The sequence below is a fragment of the Ixodes scapularis genome, unplaced genomic scaffold (assembly GCF_016920785.2).
Source record: "Ixodes scapularis isolate PalLabHiFi unplaced genomic scaffold, ASM1692078v2 PGA_scaffold1__304_contigs__length_218370807, whole genome shotgun sequence".
Classification (NCBI taxonomy): domain Eukaryota; kingdom Metazoa; phylum Arthropoda; class Arachnida; order Ixodida; family Ixodidae; genus Ixodes; species Ixodes scapularis.
This window is the reverse complement of record NW_024609846.1, coordinates 109,966,637-109,994,584: the sequence shown is the minus strand read 5'-3', so window position 1 is coordinate 109,994,584 and position 27,948 is coordinate 109,966,637. Positions and strand designations below refer to the sequence as shown.

Here is a 27,948-nt window from a genome sequence, read left to right as displayed (position 1 = left end):
CCGTTTCGCGTCTTTGCAGCTTGTCAGTGCACTGAAGTGCCATTATGACGTCCTAAGTGCAAATACACTACAAAGGCGTCTACAGTACCGCCTTTGCAGCGAGCGCGACACTTTTGAAAGTGTCTTCTCTGCGCGAGTTTTCATGCATACAACGAATTCTGCGAAGCCAAGTTCTCAAACTTCTCCGTTCGCGTGCGCAGCACACAATTTGTGAGATGGGATGTACAGTGAAAAGGTGTCGGCGTGCCTCGGAAGTAAATGTGGTGACTCAAATGTGAAGTAGGATGCTCCCGATTTTAAATAAGCACGCATAGAAGCGATCTGTTCGTAAATTGTGCGTTGTTTCTAAAACAGACTTTTAGCAAGTGTAACTACCTTGGTCCATGTTCATATGCAACAGTACTTGCATACCTTGAATCGCAGACCTGTGTCGACACCGATGAGGGCCGCGTGTACGCTCCGAAAGCAAAACACGTACGACTTGCTCTGCTGGCGAGACGACGTCGCTGTCGACACGCAGAAGCTGCGAGCGTGTCTTCAGAAAGGCCATGTAAAGCTTTTAAATTGTTTCGGCGTATGCTATGGTTTGACTTCGTAAAATTCCATCGTTGCGTCAATCCTCCGGCGGGCTACATGGTTCATGAACGCGCTAAAGCGGCTCTCCGGCTCTCCCAATTGGACTTAACAAAGATGGCCGATATGAAGCATGCGCTGAATGTTGCGAGACGTGCTAGCAATTCGTACATCTCCTCTAATGCCGTTGTAACATGACCTTAAAAGTAAAAACTAAAAAGTTCATGAACGGATTTTAGTTTAAAATGCCTGCTTACCATGACGACTTTTCCCTCAACTAATGTTATCTAAGCTTCATAAATACATTGTGAAGAGGGCACTTGTCTAACTCTCACTCAGTTAAAAGAGGCAGTTGGAATTATAATTAAACACCCTGTATATAAAATATCAGAAAAATGCAGCCTATAGGTTGTAGTGCCATATTTATGCATCCTCGGTATACAGGTATTTTTTTATCTGTCCCAAATTTTCAAAAAACGAAAGCTGCGTTAGGGCACTTTTAGTTATGCCATTAGCATACCCGACCTGGCGCCCACTAGGAACAAAGTATTTTTGACAACTAGGCGGCTAATTAACAGAGATCTCTTAATTAACTTTTTGATTATTGTTTTTAAAGGGCCTATTGCATTTACGAAATTGAAGCCCAACCTTAATATGCTCCAACCCCACAGCGAAATGAACAGCAAAAAATTTCTGCGCGCGTTTCTGGCTAAATTATTTCATTCCCGCATGCTCTTTGAAACCGAAACTGGCCAGAACAAGAGCGTCAATGGCGTCGATATCTTCGACCTCGCTTGGCATCACAGCAGTGACGTCACCTGTGATGCAGGCACTGCCGTCAGCGCTTTTGCAATACGGTGCTCTCCCCTTAGTGTTTTGCTTACCGCGGCAGGCGTATATCACGCTGTCCCAGCGGGCATGATGACGCTACCCTTTCCTTTATTGATATGATAGAAGCTGCTTTGAAGACTTGTGCGAAAAGGGCTACAAAGCGACGAACGTTGCGTCACTTGCTCCTCTGTTGTAAAAGACACAGGTTTGCACCCATATCTTTGGAAGGAAAAAGGCTACAAATAACACAGGCGCTATTTGATTCATAGTGCTGTGCCTTTCTTTCTCTCATGGTGGCAGGAAACACATCTGAATGGCGTTGCTCATTGCGCCAAGGCTTTCGGTCGAAGAAAAAACAGACATGGTGATCGCATATTTAACTATGCAAAAGAAGGCTCGTCATGCTGCGCAACTTTATGCCGCTCAGCACCCAGGTCGCTTCGTTCCTTCCCACACTTCCTTCATACGCGTTTTCAACAAGTTTGCATCAAGTGGCACGGTGGTGATTGGGCGAAGACAAAAAATATGTTTTTAGCCGCGAATTCGTGACTGACGTTCTCGCGTACGTAACAGCTAAACCTGAAGCAAGCGTGCACGAAATTGCGAGGTCTTCTGGGACGATCTCTACAGTGTGGAAAGTCCTTGTGAAGCATCGCATGCATCCGTTTCACGTTAGCCTTCACCAAGAGTTACATGGCATTGACTTCCAACGACGAATGGACGTTTGGAATTGGGCCCTGATTGAAATAGACCGGGATCCTAAATTCTTGAAAAAAAATTATTTGGAGCGATGAGGCTCAATTGTGCAGAAATTCAACTGTGAACCTCCACAATGTCCATTACTGGGCAAGCGTAAATCCTCGTTGGCTCCGTCAGCACAAACATCGAGTGAGATGGTCTGTTTACGTATGGTGTGGAATATTTATTGATAAAATCATTCGCCCACATTTCTTTGACGGCACACTTAACGGAAAACTATACACGGAGAGAATCCCTGAGGGAGTCGTAGAAGAGTTTATTGCCGGCCTGCCTGTCAGCGCGCTGAAGGAGACGTGGTTTCAACAGAACGCCGCTTCAGCGCATTCTTTTTCGCGTGCTGTTCGATTTCTACAGCGAACTTTTCCAGAGCAGTGGATTGGACGCAGTTATTCAGTTCCGTGGCCGACACGATCACCAGATCTGAGCCCGTTAGATTTTTTTCTTTGGGATTTTTGATTCTTTACATTACGTTATGTGAAGAATGAAGTCTACGCCACAGAAACCACCAGCGTGGACAACCTGAAACAAAGAATCGTCGCCGCCTGTGCCGCAGTTCAGCCTGAAATGCTCGAGCCCGTGTTGTGTTCCATGCGGAGCCGACTGATGATGTGCGTTTTTGTAGATGGGTTCCAATTCGAGCACTTGCTTTGAACGCAACTGTGTCCAACTTCATAAAGTGGCCAGGCGGCGGCAAACGCTGGGTGGCTTATCACATGTCCAAATACTTTTGGCTGCCAAGCTTTCTTTTAGAGCGCAGCTCTTAGGAGCCCGTTTCCAGCTTGAGCGGCGTCGCCGTCGTCGTCGGCGTCGGCGTCGGCGTAACCGCGCGGTGCATTATTGTAAATGTCCCAGAATGCACCGCGCGAGTCCCCCCCCCCCCCGAGTCACGTGACCTGGGGAGGAGGTCACGTGACTCCCCCCCCCCCCCCGAGGTCACGTGACCGCCCCTTTCCCCGAGGTCACGTGACTCCCTGAGTTCATGTGACCATCCCCCCGAGGTCACGTGACTCCCCTCCGCGAGGCCACGTGACAACCACACCCCGAGGTCACGTGACCCCCAGATGACGTATCGTCACTGATGACGTCACAGGCATCCGCATCGTCATCGTCATCATCACTGATGACGTCATCAGTGACGTCACTGGTGACGTCATCGGCATCGTCACACTTGGGGGTCACGTCGGGACCCCCCCCCCCCCCCCGAGCCCACTTGACCCACTCCCCAGTAGCCTTCCGTCCTCGTCCTCGAGAGCTGCGCTCTAATTCGGCGTTACAGGGAGTTGTAAACGGCTTTCACTTTTTTTAAGTACCAAAATGCGCTAAGCCATGTTTTTGCCTGCTTCTCTCGACAAACTAAGAGGTTTCCGATGAAAATACTGGTGCTGTGAAAAGTGCTAATTTGGGGCTCTAAGTTAGACGTCAGCGTGTTGGTAAACTAAATAATACTGAAATAATAAGCAGAGGGGCGGACAGTGGAATAAACAGAGAGCTGGACGGACAGAGGCACCAAAGCACGAAAGTTGCGTTGTTCTGTCCGTCCCCTCTGTTTATTCTTTCGGTATTATTTGGCGCTCTGAGTCAGCCAGTAAAACGTAGTTCTCAACAGTGCCCTGTTTGAACTACACTTGAAAAAGCGCCGATGCCGTGCTCACACTGTGCCGCGCACAGCACATGACTACCGTAAAGTGAGCCAGGACGCCGTTGCATGGCTCCTTCTTCATTTATTAAGAGCCCATAAAACATAGAACAAAGAAAGATTATTTTGTTACACGCTGCAATAGTTTAACTGCCAGAGGGGCCAACAAGTGATATTACACAAGCATGAATACTTTGTTCTAAAAAAAAAACCTGGCTAGTTTCACCCATCAAAAAGCAAGAACTTAGAAATGAAGCAGCGGTGGCAACGTTGTCGGCCGTTGGTAATGCCTGCAACAGCGTTTATCGTACCAACGAAAGCGTCGCGTCGCCCGCAGGTCAAGAGAGAGATATGACACAGCACAGTTGACGCCGACCGCAGACGCCTGAATTACGCCTGCCGCGGTAAGCAAAACTCTAAGGAAAGAGCACCGTATTGCAAAAGCGCCGACGGCAGTGCCTGCATCACAGGTGACGTCACTGCTGTGGCGCCAAGTGAGGGCGAAGATATCGACGTCATTGACGCTCTTGTCCTAGTCAGTTTCGGTTTGAAAGAGCCTGCGGGAATGACATAACTTAGCCAGAAACGCGCGCAGAAATTGTTTGTGCCTTTACTTCGCGGTGGGGTTGGAGCATATTAAGGTTGGGCTTCAATTTCGTGAATGCAATAGGCCGTCTAGAAGCAATAATAAAAAGTTAATTCAGATATCTACGTTAATTAGTCGCCTAGTTGCACAAAATACTTGGTTCCTAGTGGGATCCAGGTCGAGTATGCTAATGGCATAACTAAAAGTGCCTTAACGCAGCTCTTCTTTTTTTTTTGAAAATTTGGTGCAGCTAAAAAAACACCCTGTATATTAAGACAAAAATTAAAAGAGTCAAATTTGGGGGTTTTACGTGCCAAACCTACGACGGGCATCTGGCACGCCCCAGCGGAGGACTGAGGATTAATTTCGACCACCTGGGGATCTTTTGACGTGCAACCGAAAGCTCGGTTACACGGCGCATTCTCCGCAATAAGCCTCCGTCATATTGCGGGCACCTCGGTCGGGATTCGAACCCGCCACCTGGGGATCCGTAGGCCGGCGCTCTAGCCTCGGAGCCACCGAGGCTTTTTTTTTTTTTTATTTATTTCCTGTTTAACATTGGTGGCATACATAGTTATCAAGATAGACTAAATAGGTAAAACCATCAGCCTTCCTGGCTAATGTCACAGCTAGAAGTCTTTGATGGAGGACAAATCCTCCAGAAGTGGCAGCCACTCAGGTTGAGGCTGCTGCGCCCTGTACAGCTCTTTAAGGAAACACATGTGTTCTACAAAATACTTATACACTGGCCGCACATCGATATCCGCATGACGTACTGCCATACGACATCGCCATATACTGTGCAGTCCCATGAGCATGAACATATCATAAGGCACAGAAGCAGCTTCTACAGACAGGAACCGAATGCCGTGGGACGTTAAAGGGAGGTCTTTTTTTATAGTCCTTTGAAGGACGTCCCAAAAAAACACTGCGTCCCAGCAGTCCAGGAACACATGTTCAATGGTCTCTGGCTTCTTGCACAATAAACAGTTTTCTGACCATGCTACTGGTATGCCCTTTTCAACTAACCAAGCTTTTACAGGAAGCGATCCGCTATGTAACTTAAAAAAAATGTTTTCGTGCACGCGGGAATTACCATTTTCTTGACTCTTTTTAGAACATCCTTTCCTGTGCCTGCGCTGTACAGCGATCGATACAAAGGTGTGGGAAAAAGCAACTCGATCAAGTCCTTCGACAACCGCTTGCGTGACACGCCAGACAAATATTCTAAGGAAAAACGTGTTGCCAAAAACCGATAGGCCCCGATAACTTCCTTCAAATAACCCTGAACACCAAAGCAGACTTCATCGTTCGTCGCTACGATAAACTCGGGCAGCAGATTGCGCAGCCTTACCTGAATTACAGTGCGTAAAAAAGGGTCTCTTTGGTCTCGAAGAAAAAGGAACCTGTTGACCAGCTGTCTAATAAACAAATGCGAAAGGCCGAGACCGCCGGACTTGACTCGACGAAAGAGATTTGATCGACTTGATCTTTCCCACGCCGAACACCAAATAAAAACAGCAAACACCCGATGCATGCGCTGAATATTGATCCGTGAACAATGCAAAACTTGCAAAACATACCACAGCTTGGCAGCGAAAAAAATGTTGCACACAGTTGCACGCGAAAAAATGGACAAGCACTTCCCTCCCCATTTCAGAGTCTTTGCACGAAGAGATTCAGTTTCATCGTGCCAGTACTGGTCGCTGGTGCGATAATGTTCCAAAGGCACTCCGAGATAACGTACCGGCGTGGGGGACCATACAATGCCCTCAAACACAGTCGGCACGGAGGGCCAATTACCGTGCCAAAAACCGGTACACTTGTGCCAGTTTACCGCGCTACACGTGTGCTCACAAAAGCTTTTGGTTACCTCAACTGCTCTTCGAACACTTTCTTCGTCGACACAAAAAATAGCTACGTCATCTGCGTAAGACAGAATGCGCACTTCGGTAGCTTGCAGCCTAAACCCACGCAGATGACTATCATTGATAATGCTTAAGCAAAAAGGTTCAATGAAAATACAAAAAAGTAACGGCGAAAGTGGACAACCCTGTCTCACTGACGAAAAAAGCCTAATACGCTCACTGACACGCTTGTTGACAACAAGGCTGGTGGCGCAGTTTTTATACGCCATCTGCACACCATCGCATAAAACGGAACCCAGATTCACGTGCTTTAAGATACAAAAAAGAATTTGGTGAGACACGCGATCGAAAGCTTTTTCTAGATCAACTTGCAGTAGTGCCACCTTACGGTCCAAACTATCACAGCATTCTAAAATACTACGTGCAACATGAATGTTTGTAACAATACTTCTTCCCTTGATACCACACGTCTGGTGTGGGCCGACAATCATATCTATAACACTTTGTAGCCTGTCAGCGAGAATTTTCATGAAAATCTTATAATCAACATTTGTCAAAGTAATTGGACGATAAGAACCAACGAGACGTAGCTTTTCGCGATCATCACTTTTCGGAATAAAAATGGTGTGGGTGTACAAAAAAGATGGAGGCAAACAATTCAAATCGTACGCTTCCCTGAACACTCCATACAAAAAAGGTGCAATTTGGTCTTTGAAAGCCTTGTAGACCTCCGCTCCTAAACCATCTGGACCGGGCGATTTTCCGATTTTTAAATTTTCGATCACCTTTTCGATTTCCCCCAACATTACTGGCTGCTCTAATCTCTCCCTCACGTCGTCCTCTAGTTTTGCCATTAACGGCAAAAATTGTGTCTGGAACCCGTCTTTATTGGGGGCACGAAGACTAAAAAGCCCCTTGTAGCAGTCTACGAACGCGCATTCGATTAGTTCTTTATCGCTGGTGACAGTTCCGTGGTACAAAATTTCGCTGATCTCATTTTTACTGGCGTACGTCTTTTCTACCCCGAGGGCTCGTTTTGTTGGTATCTCGCCAAGTGATAACCGTTTTAATCGCGCGCGCACCATGGCCCCTTTGTACCGTTCCGTATCGAGAGCCTCAAGTTTCTTTTTCAAACTGACTATGTCATCAAAGAAAAAGCCGGGCATACGACATTCTTCCTGCAGCAACCTTTGTAGCAGTTGGCTTAACTCTTTTGTTTCTTTTTCTTTCTCGTGTTTCAATATGCTGGACCGTTCAAGTGCTCTCATTTTTAAGTCTTGCTTAAATAATTCCCATTTTTCTCCGAAGCCTCCCACTTTTCTGCTGGCGAAATCGTCGAGACTTTCACGCACCCCCTTTACAAAAGGATCATCTTCTAAAAGCTTTGTATTAAATTTCCATAAATCCCAATTGAACTTTTTAGGAGATTCTCTAGGTGAACAGAGCATAAAAGAAACAAGGCAGTGGTCACTGAAAGAAACATGATCTACTGAATAAAACTTGCAGGCGCCGATGATTTCCAGAGAGACGTACGCTCTGTCCAGGCGCGCGTGACTCGCTCCCTGAAAGTGCGTGAACTGTAAGGAGCTCGCTCTTGACGCACAGTGGGCGACGTCTTCTAATTCGCCTAGCTGGACCAATTCTCTCAAGAAGACTGCGCTAGCATCTCTGTACCTTGCGCTGTTAGATCGGTCGCCTGGAGCACAAACACAATTTAAATCGCCTAGCAAAATGACAAGGCGGTCAGTCGTAACATACTGGCTAATGTTTTCGAAAAATACTAATCTATCTTCTACCTTATTCGGAGCATAAATGCACAATACGCGAAACTTGTAACTTGAAAACAAGAAATCACACACTATCAATCGTCCGATCTCGCAGCTAATTACTTTTTCGACATTTCCGATAGATTTTCGAAGAAACAAAAGGCAGCCCCCCGAATTACCAACAGCGTGACTGACACACACATTGTACCTCGACTCGAATAGGCGGACCATGCACTCCGTCTGGTCCTCGCTCTCAATTTTCGACTCTTGTACCGCAACAATATCGAGATCTTTTTCAACGAAAAGACGGTTCAGCTGACATTGTTTGCGCCTTGCACTTAAACCTCGTACGTTCAGAGTGCCCACGCGTAAGGACCTTTCAAGGATCATAAGAAATTAGAGTGAGGCCAGACGAAGGCTACTGGACTTACAAAGGGGCGTTGAAAGTCGGGATGAAAAAAGCTCACTGCGTCGGCTCGTGTTGCCGAGTTGGAGACCCAGGCTGATGTACCGCCCTATTTTCCCCCTTTCACCGTGCCATTCCCGTTCGAAGCGCCTCGGCAGATGCTCCACGCCGAGAGAGTCTGTGTCGTCCAGCCGACGCTTTGTCGCCGTAGCGTCGACTTCCATGGACGTGAGGACCTCGTCTTGCTTGGAGACAGCAGGATCTGGGTGCTTATTTGTTCCCTCGGGGTCGCTTGAAGTACTCTTTACTGTCTTGGGAATAGTGTCCTGGGTCTGCTCGGGAGTTGTCTTCGGGGACGGTTGTGCAGTAGGCGCTTCCGGTGACGCCTTGCTTGAAATCCCGTTGTCAATAGCTGCCTGGCTGGGCGCTAGCTGCACTGGCGGTGGTACCGGTGCTGCGGCCCGCTCGGTCTCGTCTTCGTCCATTATCAACTCGGACGTTTCCGGCACGGTGTCGCTGCCAGTGACGCGAGCGTACGTCCTGACACAGTCTCTTTTTTCGTGCCCGAAACCTCGGCATTCAGAGCACCACGGCACCCTACAGTCCCGCCGAATGTGACCGTGGCGCCGGCAACGGAGGCAGATGGGCGAGCGCCCGGGGACCACCACCAGTACCGAGCCGCCAAAGAAGCGGAGCTGGTGTGGCAACTTTTCCAGCGATACATCTTGGCGGAGGGTCAAGGCGACAGTCAGCGTCGTAGATTCAACGCCGACGAGCCCGTTCAGCTTCCAAATCTCCCGGACGACCTCCTTCACCTCGCCGTACGGCTCGAAGGCGCGACGGACGGTGTCGACGGGAACGTCGAAGGTAACCCAGTGAAGTTTCACCTTGATATCCCGCCGGTATGGGTCGATCACTAGGCAGCGCCGACCCTTTACCTGAAGTTCGCCGGCGTGAAGCAGCTTGCTCTTGGCCTCCGAGTTCTTCATCTTGGCGAGCCAGACATGACCCATCTGATACGCCCCCAGACCGGCCAAGTCTTGTAGAACCCCCATTTGGTTTAAAGGAGGCACAAAATCTTCTGCCCTGTAAGGCCGACCACCGGTGTCACAATGCAGCACTACGCTGTTCTTCATTATTTCTCCTGTTGGCAGCGTCGGCAAAATAACAGAGTCATCCCGGGCGGCGTTGCCCTTATCAGAATCACCCCGGCCAAGGCCGGTTGTTATCGCCGCTCCTGACGAGCGATCCATCACACGTCCGCTCTGCTCGGCAGCCGGAAGTGGACTCTCTCAGAGCCACCGAGGCGGCAACTATATTAAGACTAAAACGCCTGAAAATATCTAGAACACAAAAGTAAATCTTGCCGCGATATGAAAGATTATTATTCTGTAATCGACACAATATAACTTACGTATTCGTAAAGGCCATTAAGATGCGTGTCGTTCAGCATCCAAGAAGGGTAACCAATTTTTGCTGCCATTTTTTGAAGCTGAAATAAATGACCTCATTACTACATGCTCACAATACGGATAAGGGTCAGTACCTTCTGCATTGCTTCCTTACGTGTAGAGTTATCCATCCATGTATTATTTTCAAGCATCTCTCCAAAAGCACTGTGAAGCACACCCACTAATTTGTCCATCTGATGAAAAAAATAATCACCTTAAAAGACATTTTAATATTTTATCGCAGGAATCTCGACCTGTATGATTTATATCTTCGCCCCATATTTTGTGAAATATTCCAAGATACAAAATACAAGTAATGTACTGTTTTATCACAAAACAATCGGTCGCTTACGCGAAACGCCAGCTCCACACATAGTTTTCTTCTTTGTACTATCTTTGGCATAGTCGGGCCCCTGCTCCCATGCAGTTCGACATATAGCAAAATGAACAACTCAGCAACATTCTAAAGCATTGTAAGCAGCTTAAAAAACTATACATTCTAGCTTTGATCAGATTACACAAGTTGAGCTGACCACTAAGACGATCGTCGTCGTCGGCGGCGCAGCTCGAGCTGATGAATTGAGCTCGAGCACATCAATCTGCGAGGTGATTATCAAGAATTTAGCGATGTGCCTTCGGCCTGTCATACTGTAATAAATAGTTAAGTACTAACCCACTCACCGAATTACTACACTGGCGACAAGGGTCAAGACAAGAGCGGACTGAACAGGAGTAGATCACATTTATGCAACGAGAATGGTGGAGAATTCTACCCATCGCTTATGTGGTCTCGAGACATTCCGCCCGACGAGGAGCAATGGAGACTGTATCATATAAGGCGCCAAGCTTGTCTTGATGTCGATGAACTTATGGTGGACGCGGACAAGAACTTATTGATCGCTTCAGTTCGTGCCGAGACATTCAAGATACTGAATAGCTTCTCGAATAAAGCGTATCAGGAACTTGTAAAGAAACTTAAAAAACACATAACACTTAAGAAATTAAAAGAATTCGATCGGACGAAACTGTTTTTCTCTCGTCAGGAAAGAAAAATTAAATCTTGCTTGCAGAGCTCTCACATTTTGTTAGCACATGTTCACCTGTCTTGACATTTCTGATCTTTAAATTTGCCTCAAATGACATTGCATTGAATGACCTTGAATTTCTATTTTTACAATGCCGTTGCACAGAAAGTGTTTTTGTATTCTTTATTTTCTTTCCCTTTTTATGAACACCATTCGATATATTTCGTCCCTTGACCCTAGTACAAACTTGTGTATAAACCACGTGTTTTAGACTATTCGACTATTCCGTGAAAATATTTATAATTCTTACGTTTTAGTTTTTCTAGGCTATCGAATATTGATCGATTGGTTGTTTTTGATTTGATTAGATTTGACTATTGCATGTATTTGAAATTTTTGTATAATGTGTCTTTCTTCCGGCGTCATGTTTATGTGGCCCGCTGAACACCCTGAAGGGGCTAGTCCTTGTCAGGTACTTGCGCATTTTGCCTTAGGCCCGTCTGCAGGAGAATTCGGAGACACAAATATGCATTGAAAAGAAATAAGAATAAATCGGTCAAATACTTCATAGCACTGCTTCGAACAATCATCACCAACTGCGAGTATGCACCTGAAGCCGATGCCCAATGTTGCACACTTTTGAAAGCATTCATCGTCAGTCTCCATGACAGAGGCGTCCGTGCACGCATGGCACTGGAGAGTCCCGAAGGATCTCACTCTTGACGGTGCCCTCCGCTTGAACGAGTCCTACCTTAAAGCCGAAGCGGAGTCACAACGCCTAGACGGAGGAGACCACTCTGCGCTACTCGTCGAATAGGTGAAGCAGTTTACTTCTGGACAGTGTTGGGTAAAGTACATCTAAAAGGTACTTCAAGTAAAATACAAAGTAAATGAGACGTGGTGTACTTCAAATAAAGTCGTAAGTACACTGGATGCAATGTACTTGAAGTAAAGTACTATAAATACAATGTACTTTCAAAGTAAAGTACGAATATTTTAACACAATCATTGATGATGAACTTTCATTCACCTATACAGTGATTTTTTAACTGGTATGCATCGCAAAGGGTTAATCAGGGGTGCATGACCTATTTTCAGAAACAGCGGCGAATATTTGATAAAGTGAAGTGACCACAGTATTTTTTTCATGAACTTAGCCAAATTGAGAAGTTCCTCTTCTGAATTTGGCGCAGCTTGCGCTGGTTTGTTGCACTCAGGGTGGTTACACTAGGAGAGAGCATGACGTCCGCCCCTAGGTTTCGCAAACAATTTTTTCACACAGGAATGTCCTCGCGAGCAAACGGTTATATTTAATCATAATGCGACACCTGAGATTGGGGTGCGAAAAAATTAAGGAATTTTCAAGTCGAGGGAAAAGACAAAAAAGAATGTGTCTAAACATCGTGACGTTCTCCATGTGTTGTCTTTTTGTTCGACTTGAAAGTTTAAATTTTCGCACCACAGTTTCAGGCTCTGCATTGTGATTAGTTTTACTCTCCTGATATTTTACAGCTCCTTGCTTGCGCTGACCGACCGAGAAGCAGCGAGGTAGAAAAGCTACGGGAAAACCGCTTTAGGACAAGCGGAGGGATGCGTTGTCTGCCCAGGTTCCTGGTTAGAGTAGAATATCCCTCCCAGTATTTCTTCGGAGTTTACAAAACATAATTTCGTGATACAAATTTAACAAAACCATATTTAGAGAATGTACTTTAAAGTCTGGAATTGTACTTTGCTCAGAAAGTACACGAAAAAAATACTTTAAGTAAAGTACACGTACACACTCAGAGAATGTACTTTAAGTAAAGTACAAGTTTCCTAAACCTACATGAAGTAAGACTTTAAGTAATTGTACTTGAAGTACTTCCCAACACTGCTTCTACACCACTCAAGTGTTTCCGATTCCGCAATACACAATCAGAATGCGCCTGAGGCTTCCAAGATAATTTATGCATCAGATCATGATGTTTCAACCAAGAGACTGTCGATGGAACTTGAAGAGAAATTAAAAGAAACAGGATAAAGGTAAGACACGCATCTGAAACTCAGCGAATAAAATTTATTTCATGCAGCGTTTTATATCCTTCTCCAAAGTCGTCCAGAGCGTAGAAAAAAAAAAAAGAACACACCATTTTGTTTTCAATTTCACTGAATTTTTAGTCAGCTTTTGCGTTGTAGACAACCTTGGGAGAAGGTTGTACAAGCGTTGTTTTCAATACATTTTGTTAGACGAGTTTAAGACGTTTGTGTACCACCTTTCTTCAATTTATTCGAAGTTATCTTCAAGTTTCCTCTGAGTCTTGTGTTTTAAAAATTATGATTAGCACGCACGAGCTCGCCTGCACGTTGACCAATTTTTTTCATGAATCATGCAATGCCTCTGTTAAAGGGTAACTGCAAAGAAAAAAAACGCTTTTTTTTTTAAACAGCCTAAATGGGACAATCATGTCACAGAACAAATCTTCCACGAATAATTTTTTTTAGCAATATTGTCATTATAGGACGTAGTTCAGTCGGAGTCAGTACCTCTTCATATTTGAAACTCCCTCTCTTTCGACCCGCGAGGAGAAATACGCCCCGCCCCTAGCTTTTGGATGCGCTCTTGGATTGACCTTGCTGCGGAGTTGAGCGACGTACGGAGAGTCTCGACTTCCGGTGCGTCTTGTCGAAGATACGCCGCGGGTCAGGGGGGAAGGGGGGAGGGGGGGGGGGGGAGAGGTGCCGCCGATGTGCGCTGGAAGCTAGAGCCGGTTTGCGTTCGTAGTTTTTCTTTGGTCGGAGAAAATCTGGTAACAACGTACGTTCAACATAGCGCCGATATTCTTTTGGTTTGACGGGACTCGAGAATCTCTGCGGTTTGCGAGCATATGTGGCAAAGACCTGACCATAGAAGTTCCCCTGTGATGTTGCCGAAAAACGTAAAGTATCATTCGTAATCGTCGTGTGTGCTTTAAAAGCGAAGGGCGTCACAGGGTCCAACGTTCACGACAGCGCTGCTTCGACTTTGGCGATTTCCTGTTTGGTGCAGCACCTCGATGAAACAAACAACTTAAACGTTCGTGGTGTGTGGTGCGGGGCTTGGATGTAGAAACCCACACTAACACAGAGCGAAAATTGGTTGTTGTGGGGTTGAGGTTCAACATGTTCACACTTGGTTCAGTCCCGTCGTCGTCAGCTGATTCGGTCCAGCTGGTCCAGGAGGACGCCGCGAGCGTCTATAAAAGTAAATCTTCCTTCGTTCAGTTTCAAAATGTGGAAGATTCCCGAAGCATACCGTAAGTAAAAAGCTGCGGGTGTTTTCAACAAAAATTACGTCAATTTAAATGAACAATGGACTCCGGATTGTTGTCCTAAATCTGCCTTTTTATGCTTTGTGCTGTTGGACTGCGTTTGCACAGCGACGTGTTTGCACAGCGACGCACACCGCTCCAGTAGATGATTCGGTCCTGCAAAAGACCGGTTATACAGAATTTGAGGGAATCATAAGTCACCACCGATATTTTCCAGTAAATCTCTTGCGAGTTTTTTGCGCTCATCATGCGGTGTGACTAAATTTGGGCAAGATTCCCTACCTGCCCACAGATGCATGAACTGATACCAGTTTTTACGTAAGGAACTTAGTGCTGCTTCTTTAAATTGGGTAGAGTTGTTGGTCCATTCATTATGGCTCAATCACTTGAGAGTTCAGAAATTCGGGAGGGCGAGCAAGCTTTCCCAACTTTATCTCTTTTCTCTCTGGCACTGCCCCTAGTTCCAGGTTTCAGTTTCAGTAGACATATTGTGGGAGCCACTGGTTTCCCTCCCCCGACAAAGCTTAAGCCTAGGACGTTCCGGCCGAAGCCGTCTGACTTCAAGCCCGGTCGCTCCGTATCGTGTCGGTGAGACTACGCCACCATGCTGGCTTACTCTTTCGCACTCCTCCGCGCGTCTCCCCGATTTCGGGGGAACAGTGAGATCGCGCGAAGGGAGGGTCGGGCCTGCCCTCCGAGTGGACGGCCGTGTGGTCGAGGAGTCCTGGGTTGGACTCCGGGCAACGGGTCAAGTCGCGGCGCGTGCTCGTCCGACCGGCGATGACTCCACGCTAGTGATTCCCCGGGCTCTGTCAGACGGCGTCCCCACTACCTGTGGACGTCCGTCTGCCGAGAGCCTTGGCCCCGAACTCCGTTGGCGTTGGCGCGCCGGGATTGGCGTTGGCGAATCCCGGCGCGGCGACCGCCCGCGCTGGTAGCCGCCGGCCGTGCGGTGGGACGGGCAACGGATTTCCCCTTTGAGCACCGGACCGATCTCCGGACGTGAAAGGTGCGTGATCCTCCCTCCTTTTAGTCCTACAATATCTACTAGCAGGTACAACTGCTCTGAAGCAGGTAAAAGACTCGGAATTTAGGACGGTGCGGTCTGCGTGTTTTGCGGTTTTAGCAAGGTGCTGGGAAAGTGCTTTTGCGAGTAATGCGGAATATGAAAACAATTTTGTTATGCCCGTCGTTTGCGTCTCTCCAGCAAAACGAATAGGATGATCTACAAAGGCGCAATCACAAGCCAAGATTTACGATAACATTGCACATTCAATTCAGACAACTGAACGTAAGGTGGCTCGGAAGCCGAGAAAAAAAAGTCGTATAAAGCAGAATTTGGACGTCCAAAGGCTTCTGCGGATAGCTGTTACGTAATAACTAGGCGCAGGTTTTTTACGTAACAGCTGTGTCTCAGTCGCAGATGTTCGGTGCACCCCGTGCGAATCTCGAACGCGTCTGGAGCGGAATGACGAAAACATACCTGGACACGTTTGTCGCTACGCTAACGCCCGGTTGCCTCTAGCAAAATGGCATTCAGAATGTCATCTTTCGGGGCGACATGGCTGCTAGAAGACTCGCTCGCGCGGTCACTCCTCTGGCAGCACTTTACACAGCAACGTCGCCGTTTTAGAGGAACTAACATCTCCAAAACGACAAGATTTGCACGCGCAAGCAAAAAAAAAAAAAAAAAAAGGCTCGCTAAGAAAGCAAAGAAGAACGAAAGTAACTAACCGCGCTCTGAAAGCCAACCCCCCGCGTCGCTTCCGATCACTAACATCTGCGACAGCTGCTGAACACACACTACTTCACTTCGGGAAGTAGTGTGTGTTTACACCTGGGTAAACACGAAGTTCTGATTACTTTGGCGAGACGACTAGTCGAGATAGACGAGGCAGGCGGAAGCAAAGATTTCGGCGGTCATGTAAAAATGGCGTAGATTTTAGTTGTTATGGTATGAATCCAAACGGGAGTGCTCGTCTTGTAAACCTTTTGTAACAAATAATAGCTCTCATTACATGGGTCAATCTTTAAACGTGAAAACATTCCCACTCAAAAACAAATTACAACATATCACAAAGGTTTAACAACCAAGATCTAAGCTGTCAATCTATCTTTAGCCATTAAGAAGAGTTGCTATTGCACGCCGCTCCGTTACGTATAGCAGCCAGTCCCTGACGTATAGCAGCCACTGCGTGAAGTAAATACCAACCTTGCGGCATCCGATTTAAAACAGTCGAAATAGCCACAAATTAAAATCAGTCTCACGCAATAAATATCGCTGTAATTTTTTTTTCGCAGAAACATTGTTTTGAGACATGCTCCCGATTAGGCTGTTGAAAGAACACTTTTTTTTGCAGTTTACTTTTTACATGAGGCCACATTGCAAAGGTATTCCGATGAAGTGACCTTCGGGACACAGCTGGCAAACAAAAGAAAAATGTGAAAATGATCAACAATGTTTTCGTCGCGCTAGAACCTTATGGAAAATTTGTAACCTACAGTATGCAAGGAACACTCGTGAAATTGCAGATTTACCGAGGTACAAAGCTTTTACACGGAGTTATAGCAAATTATTGGAGGTCTCACTCTACAAAAATGTGATGATAATGTTTTCTACTTTAATCGGGAAAAGATTACGCATCGGCAACACCCTGAGGAGCTCGAAGCATTGGTAACTGATATGCGACAGATCAACGTGCTTGCAAAGACTTGGACCGACAAGCTGAAGCTGGGCCTCAACAAAATGTTTGTGTGATCTGTGAAACTGGAAGATGAAACCTCGCTGCAGAGAATGCTGTCAAGGTTTCCGAGCTTGTTCACTTGTGCCTTGGGTTGTTGCATTTAAGTCAAAGTTGATCTTGGTTCAAGCCTGAGGGAAACCCAAGGTTCTTCAAACCTCGCCTAATGTCGTTAGCTACGCAAGAAGCGGTAAAAAGATACTTGTACAAACAAGTCAAGAATAGAGTTCCTTCACCCGTGAACTTCTAGTGGGCGACTCCGATTCTTGTTATTCCAAAGTCGGATCGATCAGTACAGCTATGCGGTGAGTTCAGTGTTACTGTGAACTCGCAGCTCGACATTGCACAGCGCCCACTGCTACATCGAGAAGAACTTTTCGCCAAACTCAGCGAAGGCAATAAATTAAAAAGAAAAAAAAAAGTGTATTTGTAAGAGGTGGTACTTTCAGTTGGAGCTAGACTGGGGACGTAAGGACAGCACTATAGATAAAAACTCACAAACGCCTATTAAAATTCAACAGGATGGCTTTTGGGGTCGCATCCGCCCCAGCAGCTTTCTAGCGCATAGTGAACCAGGTAACTGTTGCACTGAACGGTGCCGCTTCCTGTCTCGGCGACATCATCGTGACCGAAAAAAAAACACTGCTCAGCATTCGCGGAACCTAGAACGGCCTCTCCGGCCTCTCCTACATTACGGCTTCATTATCAAAGGTACTATCGCGGACAATGGGGAATCGTAGGAGACCGTTTCCGCAGCCCGCTAAGCACCCGGATAGCGCTCCGTAATCCGCCATAAGGCCTTGAACTATGCAGATAACGCTGGCGGCGCGCATGCGCAGCTGCGGCGTTTCTTTTCGGGGATACCGTAGCAGAGGGGAAAAACTGTCTACTACAATTCCCTAATATGAGCTGAAACAGCGCTCCGGCCGGCGCACTGTACTACCGGCGCCGCCTCTCGCCTTGCTCCGCACACATGGCGCACCCTGAGTCCGAGATATTTTCTCACTTGCGCTCGCTGCGCCACTGCGCTCTTCCGGCTATCTGCAAGCGAGACGGTGGGTGCGACAGCGGGCATGTGTGGTAGGGCGGCGGGGGGAACAAAAGAATACACTTGTCGTTCCCCTTTTGGTATTGATTTACTTTTCTCTATCGCGTAAAATCCCGTAGAAGAAACGCTGACTGGTGAAGAAAAAATATTCAAGTGTTAAATTTCAACTGCGATTACCGTTTTTGAAAGTCCTATCAAAATGCGTTGCAGGTTTTTTTTTTGTTTGATTATAGGTGCATGCACAAATTGGGACATTGTAAAATATAGGCCAAAATCTGTATGCCCGATTTAGTCCGGCTCCAATAAATTTGTTTTTCTGTTTCACTGATCACAGATGTTCCAAAAACGATAAGCATACATGTTACTGAGAAGGTTTTGTAACCTTGGTTAGTATGAAAAGGTTCAAAAATATTATTTCTCTATTACTGGGCCCAGTTGTTTGTTTTAAGCAAAACGAGTTGCTGACAAGACACCAGTTTTTTGTTTACGAATTCCTAGTCTTAATAAGGTGGGACAAACAATAATATATTTGTCAAGAGAAGGAGATTGAAACGTAATGGAAACAATATTTGCAGAGGACATTCTCAGACACAAAAGATTAATATTAGGCGTGGAAGTTAAACTGCTCTATACAAGAAGATCGGGATGAAGGAGGCACCCCTCAAAAAGTATGCTTGGTTAAAAGCGTCAAACAGTGTGTCGCAACCGTAGCATCAAGCTTTGTTCCAATCGGCAGAAGTCCAGTTCAGAGGGTCCTGAGGCGCAGTAAAACTTGCAAAATAATTTAATACCGCGTCATTCTCCCCTGACCCGCGACCACGGCTCTCATCCTGTCTGGTAAGAAATCATAGAGCGCCGTCACGAAGTCTGGCTCAGCCCCGAAGCCACTCCCATTCACCTCCCATTGCTTTCCACAATTTGTAGGCAGTGGCGCGGTGAAGGGGACGCCGTGACATAGCTACCTTGATGCGCCTCCACATGTTTTCGATCATATTCAGATCGGCTCCATTTAGGGGCCAAGGCAGCTTCGTCAGGCAGCGCTCCTCGAGGCGGTACGAGCGTGACAGCGCATTTTCCACTTCGGCGCTTTCTTGAAATGCTCTGAAATGCGTGTTGGCTGAAAACGAGAATATTGGGCCAGCAGACGGCCGGAAGAACGCAGTGGCGCTGTGAGCGTAAGTGATAATTTATCTTGGCGTCAGGGTGCGCTGTGTTTAGGGCGCGATGCGACATGCGGCGCAGGTAGTGCCGTGCACAGGCCGGAGCGCTGTTTAAGCTCATATTGTTCGCGAAAGCACGTACGTACTTGCGTCGTCGGCGGTCGTCGGCGCCGGTAGCTACGACGGAACCGCTAGAACGAAAAACGAATGCCGAACTTACATGGATAAGTAACTCAAGCAAGCTATTTGGAATTATGCGGTAACTTGCCCCACCTAGTGAGATTTCTAGCAGTCTATATAAAAAAAAGCAAAAAACGAGCCTGGTAATACGCTGCGAGCGATCACGAGTAGACAGCAGCCCAACATACACCTCAGACAACACTAGTACCACGTATTATACTGCACCGATATATACACAAACACAACAACAAAACTGCGCCCGACACTTCCTACTCAACATGCTTTTCTACTCGCGGCGTATATAAGCTTGAGATGTGCGTGTGAGCTCTTTGGTCGCTGACCGTTACAGATTTATAGAAGAAGACGCAAAACACGGCGCAATCGGCAATGGAATTTGAATTTAAAAAGTATGTAGCCAAAACCTATAATGTTTGTCCGTTGGGAAAAATAACAATTTATTAACAATAAATCTTAAATCGGTCATTAAAAAGTTCAATATTTTGTTATTTTCATGATCGACCAGTGTTATGAGCAGTCCTACTAGCTTAAATCATATAAAAAAACAAATTATTGGAATTTTATCATTATGTATTCAATAACAAATGGAAATGATCCTTGCGGAAAGCATTTTTTTTATATATATTCTAGTGAAGGACATCCGCCCAGCACTTCACTTCTGCTAGTTGCAGTATGGGAGCAGATGTCTTCACTTTTAGGGCGTTTTGATGCAGTTTGTTGTTGACTGTCGTGTCGGTGTCGAGTGGAGCGGTGGGGCTTGGGAGTTTTTGACCGGTGTTAATCGTGATCACTAATGTAACGCTGATGCATCTTTTTTTTTATACCATTATTATTCCGACGTTTGAAGATTTACGGGCCTGTGGCACTGCATTATGCTGAATCGCGAGCTCCTTCTCTGTTGACGTCGTCTTCCTGGTGCCCCTCGTAGATACTGCAAGCGTTTAAACAGTGTGCACCGTCTCACCTACATCCCCGGTAACGTACTCGATCTGTTGAAACTTATTGCTTCCGTCATTTTGGAGTACGCAAGGCAGTTATCTCGCTGTTCTGGTTTCGGTTATAAAAAAAAGGCAAAACGCTCGCAGCTCCAGCCCTCAGTACACGTTGGACATCTTCCACACATTGATACCGGATATCTAGACGCACGAAGATTTACATTTAATTCAGAGGTCACTCCCGCCGCATTTTCACCGTCGAGCAGCAGGATCAGCTGGCGACAATCCGCGGATGAAAGTCTTGAGCATCAACAACCCAAGTGCACTTGGTGCCGATGTGGGCAATGTAGGTTTCTTTCAACCGGTAGGCCAGCACAGACCGTGACCGTTCCAGCTCTTCGTCATGACACGGCGTTGCAGAGAGCAGGGTAAAATACAACTACACGGACCACCGAAGCAAACGCACTTTTATTGTAAATCTTGGCTTGTGATTGCGCCATTGTAGATCATCTTATTCATTTTGCTCAAAAGACGCGAAGGACGGGCATAACAAAGTCGTTTGCATATTACACATACCTCGCAAAAGCATTTACCCAGTCACCTTGCGAAAAGCGCGAAACACGGAGTCCGCACCGTCGTTACTTCCCCTGACTTTTACCTGCTTTAGAGCAGTTTCTACCTGCTAGTAAGCATGCCTACTGAAACTGAAGTTAGAAACTAGGGGCAGTGCCAGAGAGAAAAAAGACAAAGTTGGGAAAGCTTGCTCGCTCTCCCCAATTTCTCAACTCTTATGTGATTGAACCATAATAAATGCACCGACGCCTCTTCCCAACATAAAGTAAAACCACTATGTTCAATACATAAAAAAAGGATTTCAGCTCATGCATCTGTGGGCAGAAGGGAAATGTTGCTTTAATTTATTCACACCGCATGATTAGCGCAACAAACTCACACGAGATTTACAGGAAAAGGTCGGTGGTGACATAAATTTTCCTGAAATTCTGTATAACCGGTCGTTTGCAGGACCGAATCTACTCGAGCGGTATGCGTCGCTGTGCAAACACGTGGCTATGCAAACACAGTCCAACAACACGAACCATAAAACCAGCAGATTTCGGACAACAATCCAAAGTCTATTGTTAAATGAAAACGACGTAATTTTGTTGAAAACGGTCGCAGCTTTTTACTCACGGTAAGCTTCGGGAATCTTACCCATTATGAAACGCAACGAAGGAAGATTCACTTTTAAAAACGCTCGCTGCGTCCTCCCGGACCAGCTGGACCGGATCAACTAACGACGACGGGACTGAACCCGTTGAACCTCAATCCCACAACAGCCAATTTGCGCTCCGTGTTCGTGCGGGCTTCTACCTCCAAGCTCTGAACCACACACCAGGAACGTTTTAGCTCTTTTTCGCATCGCCCTGTTGCACCAAACAGAACGAGATCGCCGAGCTCAACGCATCGCTGTCGTGAACCTTGGCTTGTGTTTGCGCACTCGTGGACCCTGTAACTCCCTTCGCTTTCCAAGCACACTCGACGATTACGAATGATACTTTGCGTTTTCAGGAAACACCACAGGGGCACTTCTCCGGTCACGTCTTCGTTACATATGATCGCGAACCGCGGAGATTCTCGCGTCCCGTCCAACGAAAACAATACCGGCGCCATGTTAAACTTGCGTTGTCTAGATTTTTTATCACCAAACAAAAACAACAAAAGCAAAACCGGCTCTAGCTTCCGGCATACATTGGCGTTACGCCGTGGCCAGATTTTTTCTGTCAGCTCTAACCTAAAGATGACCTACAGATGCACCAACACTGGCATAAAGTTTAATTATCGCGGCCACCACGGAGCGCAGTAAATTCTGAGGAGAGTGCATGGGAAGCGGCGGTACCTTCACTTGCGGTTGAAGGGTTGAAGCCAAAACGAAACCAACTGCAATGTCACGTGCTTAGATCGAAGGCTCGCTTTTTACATCCATTTTAAGTGTTTAGAACGAGTAATTAGACCAATGCCTTTATTTGTGGTGTGTAAGAAACTATTATCAAGACCCCTGAAATAAACGCACACATGGGCGACATGAGGTAAGCCGCATTGCCATCGACCAGAATCAATGGCAGCCAGCACGGTAAGCGCAAGCTTCGCCTTGTCCCGCGACCTGGCGTAATTGCTTTTGGTGCATATGTGTCTCCGAGACATGTTTCTTTCCGCGGAAATTGTCTCCGCGGTCCTCTCTAGGTGTGTCCCCAAGCGTCCCGGTGCTTCGAAAACCGGCATTACTGCGGTCGTCACCGGGAGTGATGCGTGTTTTCTAGGTCGGCTACGCGATTACGCGTGTACGACCGAACCAGAACACGTTTTTTACAACTTCGCACAATACTTAAACGGATTATGCATTACTCAACATGTACATTTATGGTGATTTGTGTAAATAGCGTGTTTTTCACCCCAAATATTCACCAAATACACGGGACTTGCTAACAGTGTACGGCGAGTTTCCTTCAACCCCGGATGAAAGATGTGCGCCGCTAAACAAGCTGCTGCAAAAAAAAAATGGAATAAAAACCACCCGGCGAGGACGTAGACCCGTTTAAAGACATCAAACTGCTGAGGGCTACGGACGCTTTAGGCCACTTGGACCCTGATCTACCCATACACTTTACGGCAGACGCATCGCCTGAAAGCGTGTGTGAAGTGATTTACTTTGAGATTGATGACAAGAACGCCCCATCGCCCATGCTTCCAGAACTTTCAACTCAGCAGAGCGTGCATGTGCACCATTTGAGAAGAAAACACTTGCCAAAATATTTGCCGTCCGGAAGTCTCACCAGTAACCTTGGGGCACAAGTTTGTGTTATATACAAACAACAAACCCCTAACAACCATGTTTGATCCCTTGAAAGGTATCCCTGTCACACGCGCAGAGTCCCACGTTGGGTACTCATTTTTGACTTGCACCTGCACAATTGAGTACGTGCCGATGGATGACTTTGGAGACGCTGATGGCTTCTCAGGCTTCGCAAAAGGCCCAGACGTGGGCTGCGACATAGAAATGGCAAGCGGAATCTTCATAATCTTCTGTGCTAACCAAGATGTCTTTGCGCTTCACGCACAAAGTTTGACGAAGTTTCCAGTGAAGGCCACGGGCCTCATCACAGCAACAGCGTCAGAGCCTGCCTTCTCCCTGTACGTCGAGAAAGGCTGGGCATAGAAGGCGACGGACGGTGACCTCGCGCCTTTTCACAGACACTGGTCCGAATAAAACATCTTAAACAGTTGCATCCTGTGGAATTCCCAAACCGTTATCCTAACCAATTTCCAACGAAGAGTCGTGAAGTTTCTTCATGAAGGACACGTGGGACAAACCAAGATGAAGGTTCTCGCGCGGTCATACGTCTGGTGGCCACATATGGACAGGGTTTTTAAACGGATGATGCAGAAATTAGAGTTTTGCAGCAGCGTCTCTGAAGACACGACAAGATAAATGTTCCACTTCATCGCTGAGAATCTCAGGGACAGCCATGGTACCGAATTCATGCTGGCTTTGCAGAATTCTATCACCAAATACATCTTATCGTTTTCGATGGTTTTGGCAAATGGCCAGAACTTGTAGAAATGCAGTTAGTAAAAGTAGCCGATACCGTCGATGCGTTGCAGGAGGTTTTTTCTTGACATGGGTCTTTTCCCTCCTCTGTATCACCTTAAGTGAAACGAAGAGGACGAGAATTTCGTGAAAACGTTAAAGACTGCTTTTAAACGTTCCTCCGAAAGAGACATGAAAACTGGAATCTGAGACTTCTTTCTAAAGTTCTCGATCACCCTTCACATCTTGACGGAATAACCTCCATGTCCGCTGCTCACCAGCAGGACCTACCGGACGGCTCTTGATTTGTTGAAGCGCCAAATGTACGGTCCCAAAAACGAAACAAACAAGAAACACGAAGGGATCCTCCCTCCTATGGTCAAGCAGGTGTGGGTAAAACATTAATTCAGGAAATTACGCTAGGTTATAGGCGTTGTCACCAGAAGAATCGGCAACGTCATTTAAGAAGTTTTGAATGAAGATTAGAAAACCCGTCGCATCCATGCAGATCACCTCCAGCAAGGGTGACATAAGATGATTTTGATATTTTAGCATTTCCTATGATTGTTCCCCGGTCCTCCCAGTTGCACACCCAGCTGGAGCCCAGCAGTGTTGTAGGCATTACTGAAAAAAGTAGCGCAATACGTTGCTCGTTCCTTGCCAAATAGGAGAACGCGTTTCTGACCTACGTTACGTCAAAAATAAAAGGAACGCGTTACCGCTACCGTTAAAAAATAACGCACGTTACTTTTGCTTTACTCATTATTTACAAATTGATGAAATGGCTTTTTTTTTTCGGCGACAGCGTTTTTCGACATTGGGACAAAAGACGTGGGCGTAGGGGGTGTTTTTAAAGTAGGACTTTTCGCGTGGGGAAAAGACAAGCAAAATTTTGAAGGTATGTGGAATGAGTGCAATAATTAATGACTTGGCTCCTATACTTCATTTCAGCTTAAATCCACACTCATCCGACGCTACCAGTTAATGGGACCGATCATGAGGATCAAAAGCACAAATAACTGGGCCTGTATTTTCATGCTTGGTTCAGTGATGATAAAACACTAATAGAAACATGAAGAACACCATGATGGTGCCCTCTTGGCGCTGTCCGATTAGTCTCATCAACTAAGCGCGAAAAATAATAACTATTGCTTTTTTTCAGGTATTGGGAAAAAAATGTAGCGAGTAACGTAGCTACGTCGCCTATTACTACAAACAAGTAACTTAAGTACGTTACCCGTTGCTGTTTTAAAAATGAATCAGCACGTCACTACGTTACAGAAAACAAAATCGGTGTTACCGGTACCGCCGTTATTGTAACGCGTTACCGCCAACACTCGAGCCCACCGACATTAGAGTGCCTGATGGCTTCTTACTGGAACCGGAAACAAGTAGGAGATATTTGACTCGCAAGCCCCATGCGTTAGAATTACAGGTCTTCATAATCGGAAGGAAATATAGTGACTGCTAATGAGGATTGTAATCATCGTTGACGCAGCTCGGGCTGATGACCTGGGCTCGAGCGCGTTTGTTCTTCTGTGAGATGGCTATTTTAAACCAGGCCATGCCTCTTCGATCTGTCATACAGTAACAAAAAGTTAACGAGTAATCGTATCACCGGGTTAGCAAACAAGTCACCAGAAACCTTAAAGAAAAAGAAAAAGGACCACTCTAACATGCGATTATATCTTAAGAATGGAAATAGCAAAATATTAATAGAAATACAAATATGTAATAAAACTTTGATTCCTAAAGAAAAACATGCCATAATCGAGCATAACAGAAAATAAATAATAATAGCACAAAATCATTACACTCACAAATAGTTTCTTTGAAAAGAGGACACTAAAACGAGGACACAGCAGAAGCACAGTGTAACGTACCAAGCCATTTCTGCATTTATAACGCGAAGTGTTCGAAAACGTTGAAATAGTGTATTTTTGTCGAAGCAATACAAACAGATCTACGAAGGAGAATGCCGAAGGCGATACAAAAATTGAAAATCAATGTACGATCTACTTGCCTATGATGGGATATAAAACTAGGATTATAAAATAGCCCTGCGATGAAGTGCTATGACAAATTTGTATATCGGTGACTATGGCTATGCGATAACAGTTGAGAGAAGGCTTTTAGTTAAAAGTTTACGAATAAAGGGTCGAATCGAATAACGCAGTGTCATCTCTAGATTCGACTTTGTTAAGAGAAGTGGTTTTCGTTGCTTTCCGTTCCACGGTGAAGGTAATAGGGAGTTTTAGCGAGTCGTCTTTCAAGCACACGGTTCCGAAATCACGAACGGTACAGCTGGTCCGTTCCGTAAAACCGTACGTCAAATTTGACATACTTTAGCGAATCGTGAAAGTGGCGCGATCGTGCAAACGATGATGATGATCGTGCTTAATGGTGACGCCATTTTCTAGTAAACATGTGAGACATTCTGCAACGTGTAAATCAGTGGCGACGGTGGCGGACACCGTGGTGGCGGTTCGTGTTTCCGGCGTACGACTGATGTAAACAAGACGGCCGACGTAACATTTGCCAGTCGGAATTTCAAGAACTGCGAAGCTAGATGGAGTAAAAAGTGTCTGAACGACCGTAAAGTTATGTGGTGTGTCTCCATCATCTTCAACTTGAACGATCGTTCACGTTGAGTGCCGTCGAACCAAATAATTTCGTCTGCTCGCGGTCGCCGCGGCAGCCAGTCTGCCCGCAGATCGCAAAAATTTACTAGCATGCGCAGTTTACAGCATTCACGATCGCTTACCATTGTGAGCAGTCCTCGAAATGATTTGGTTCAACCTCTCAAATGAAGCACTCTTAAACAGGACGGCAAATCGCCTCCCGCTGTACTAAGCTTTACACCCGGCTGGGCCGGCGAAGGCGGTCGCCGAACCCACCGCCATTTTTTTTTACCAGAGTCGTGAACGGTGCTGGCTGCGTTACGTTGACGACTTCAGCGGCCGGAATGGGAAAAATGACTGAGAAGAACCTCCCGACTCCCCGAACGACTCGAGCGCGCATGCGCAGTGGCGTCGCGGATGCGTTCGAGGGAGAACCGTTCGTGTGGAAACGACCTGCTAAAACTCCCTAAGGAATGACGCAGTGCGATTCGGTCCGAACCAGAGTTCCCAGACCCCTACTTTTAATTTGTTGTTTATAATTTAAATATGCCTCTCAGAAATCGATTTATTTTTTAGTGTGAAATAGCGAATTTGGAAGTGGATAAGTGCGCTTCTTTTTGGCATAGTTTGTGCATATGCTAGGCTTGCTTCTTTTGTCGTACCGGAATGGATACCAATCACTTACTGTATCCTCATTTATTTTCTATAGTTTCGGTTTGCCTACTGCTTAAAGAAATTTAAAATAATATTTTTTATTTGCCTTGAGGACGCTATTCTAACAAAATATCATGGCTAGGAAATTCGAGTATACTTCCTTTGTAGTATTCGAGTAACCGTAACACTCTCTTCTGTATAACTACGTTTTTCGTAATTTGCATCACTTTTACCCCAAACCATGATTCCTAACACAATTCTAAATGAAGCAAATACTAGTAACTTAATTTTAAAGCCTGTTAGGAATAAGAAATGCTTTCCTGTATGCAGCCAACTGATCTGCTCAAACCGGCTCTGAGTTCGGCCGCAAGGGTTGTCCACTGAAGCCTCCAATTGAGCCAAACCCACTCTCCCCCCGCAAAAATATATTGTTATTTCACTTGTTTTATAACAATACCTACATGTTTAAATATAACGGGGAATCACTGGATATATTTATTGGTTTAAACACAAAGATATTTAGTTTTATCTGAGTTTAATGGTAGCTGACTAGTTTGAAGCCAGGACGACAGATTTGTGAGATATCCGTTCCTCAGATGTTCAAGAAAAGACCCTGTCCCGACGGAAAACAATGCACTTGTATCAGAGGCGTACATTACTAGGGGAGATCCGGGATGTCTGTAATATTATGTTTATATGCTAGAAATAAAAGTTGTCTCAGAATAGAGCCTCGGAGTACACCATGCTTCATTTCCTAATTGCGTGCAAAGCTCAGAATATTCCACCTCTTACAATCTTTCAGAAAATACACATTTAT

The 27,948-nt window shown here is 46.0% G+C and overlaps 1 protein-coding gene across 1 annotated transcript in view; it reads right to left on the bottom strand.

The window, feature by feature from the left end:
• The window catches only part of LOC115324085 (neprilysin-4-like), a 155,384-nt gene that overhangs the window by 47,685 nt on the left and 79,751 nt on the right, over positions 1-27,948 (bottom strand). The window contains exons 10-11 of the mRNA XM_040218150.1: positions 9,972-10,070; positions 9,840-9,917 (exon numbers count right to left, since the gene is read on the bottom strand). Coding sequence (XP_040074084.1) covers positions 9,840-9,917; positions 9,972-10,070 — 177 coding nt within the window. The remainder of the gene's footprint in view (positions 1-9,839; positions 9,918-9,971; positions 10,071-27,948) is intronic.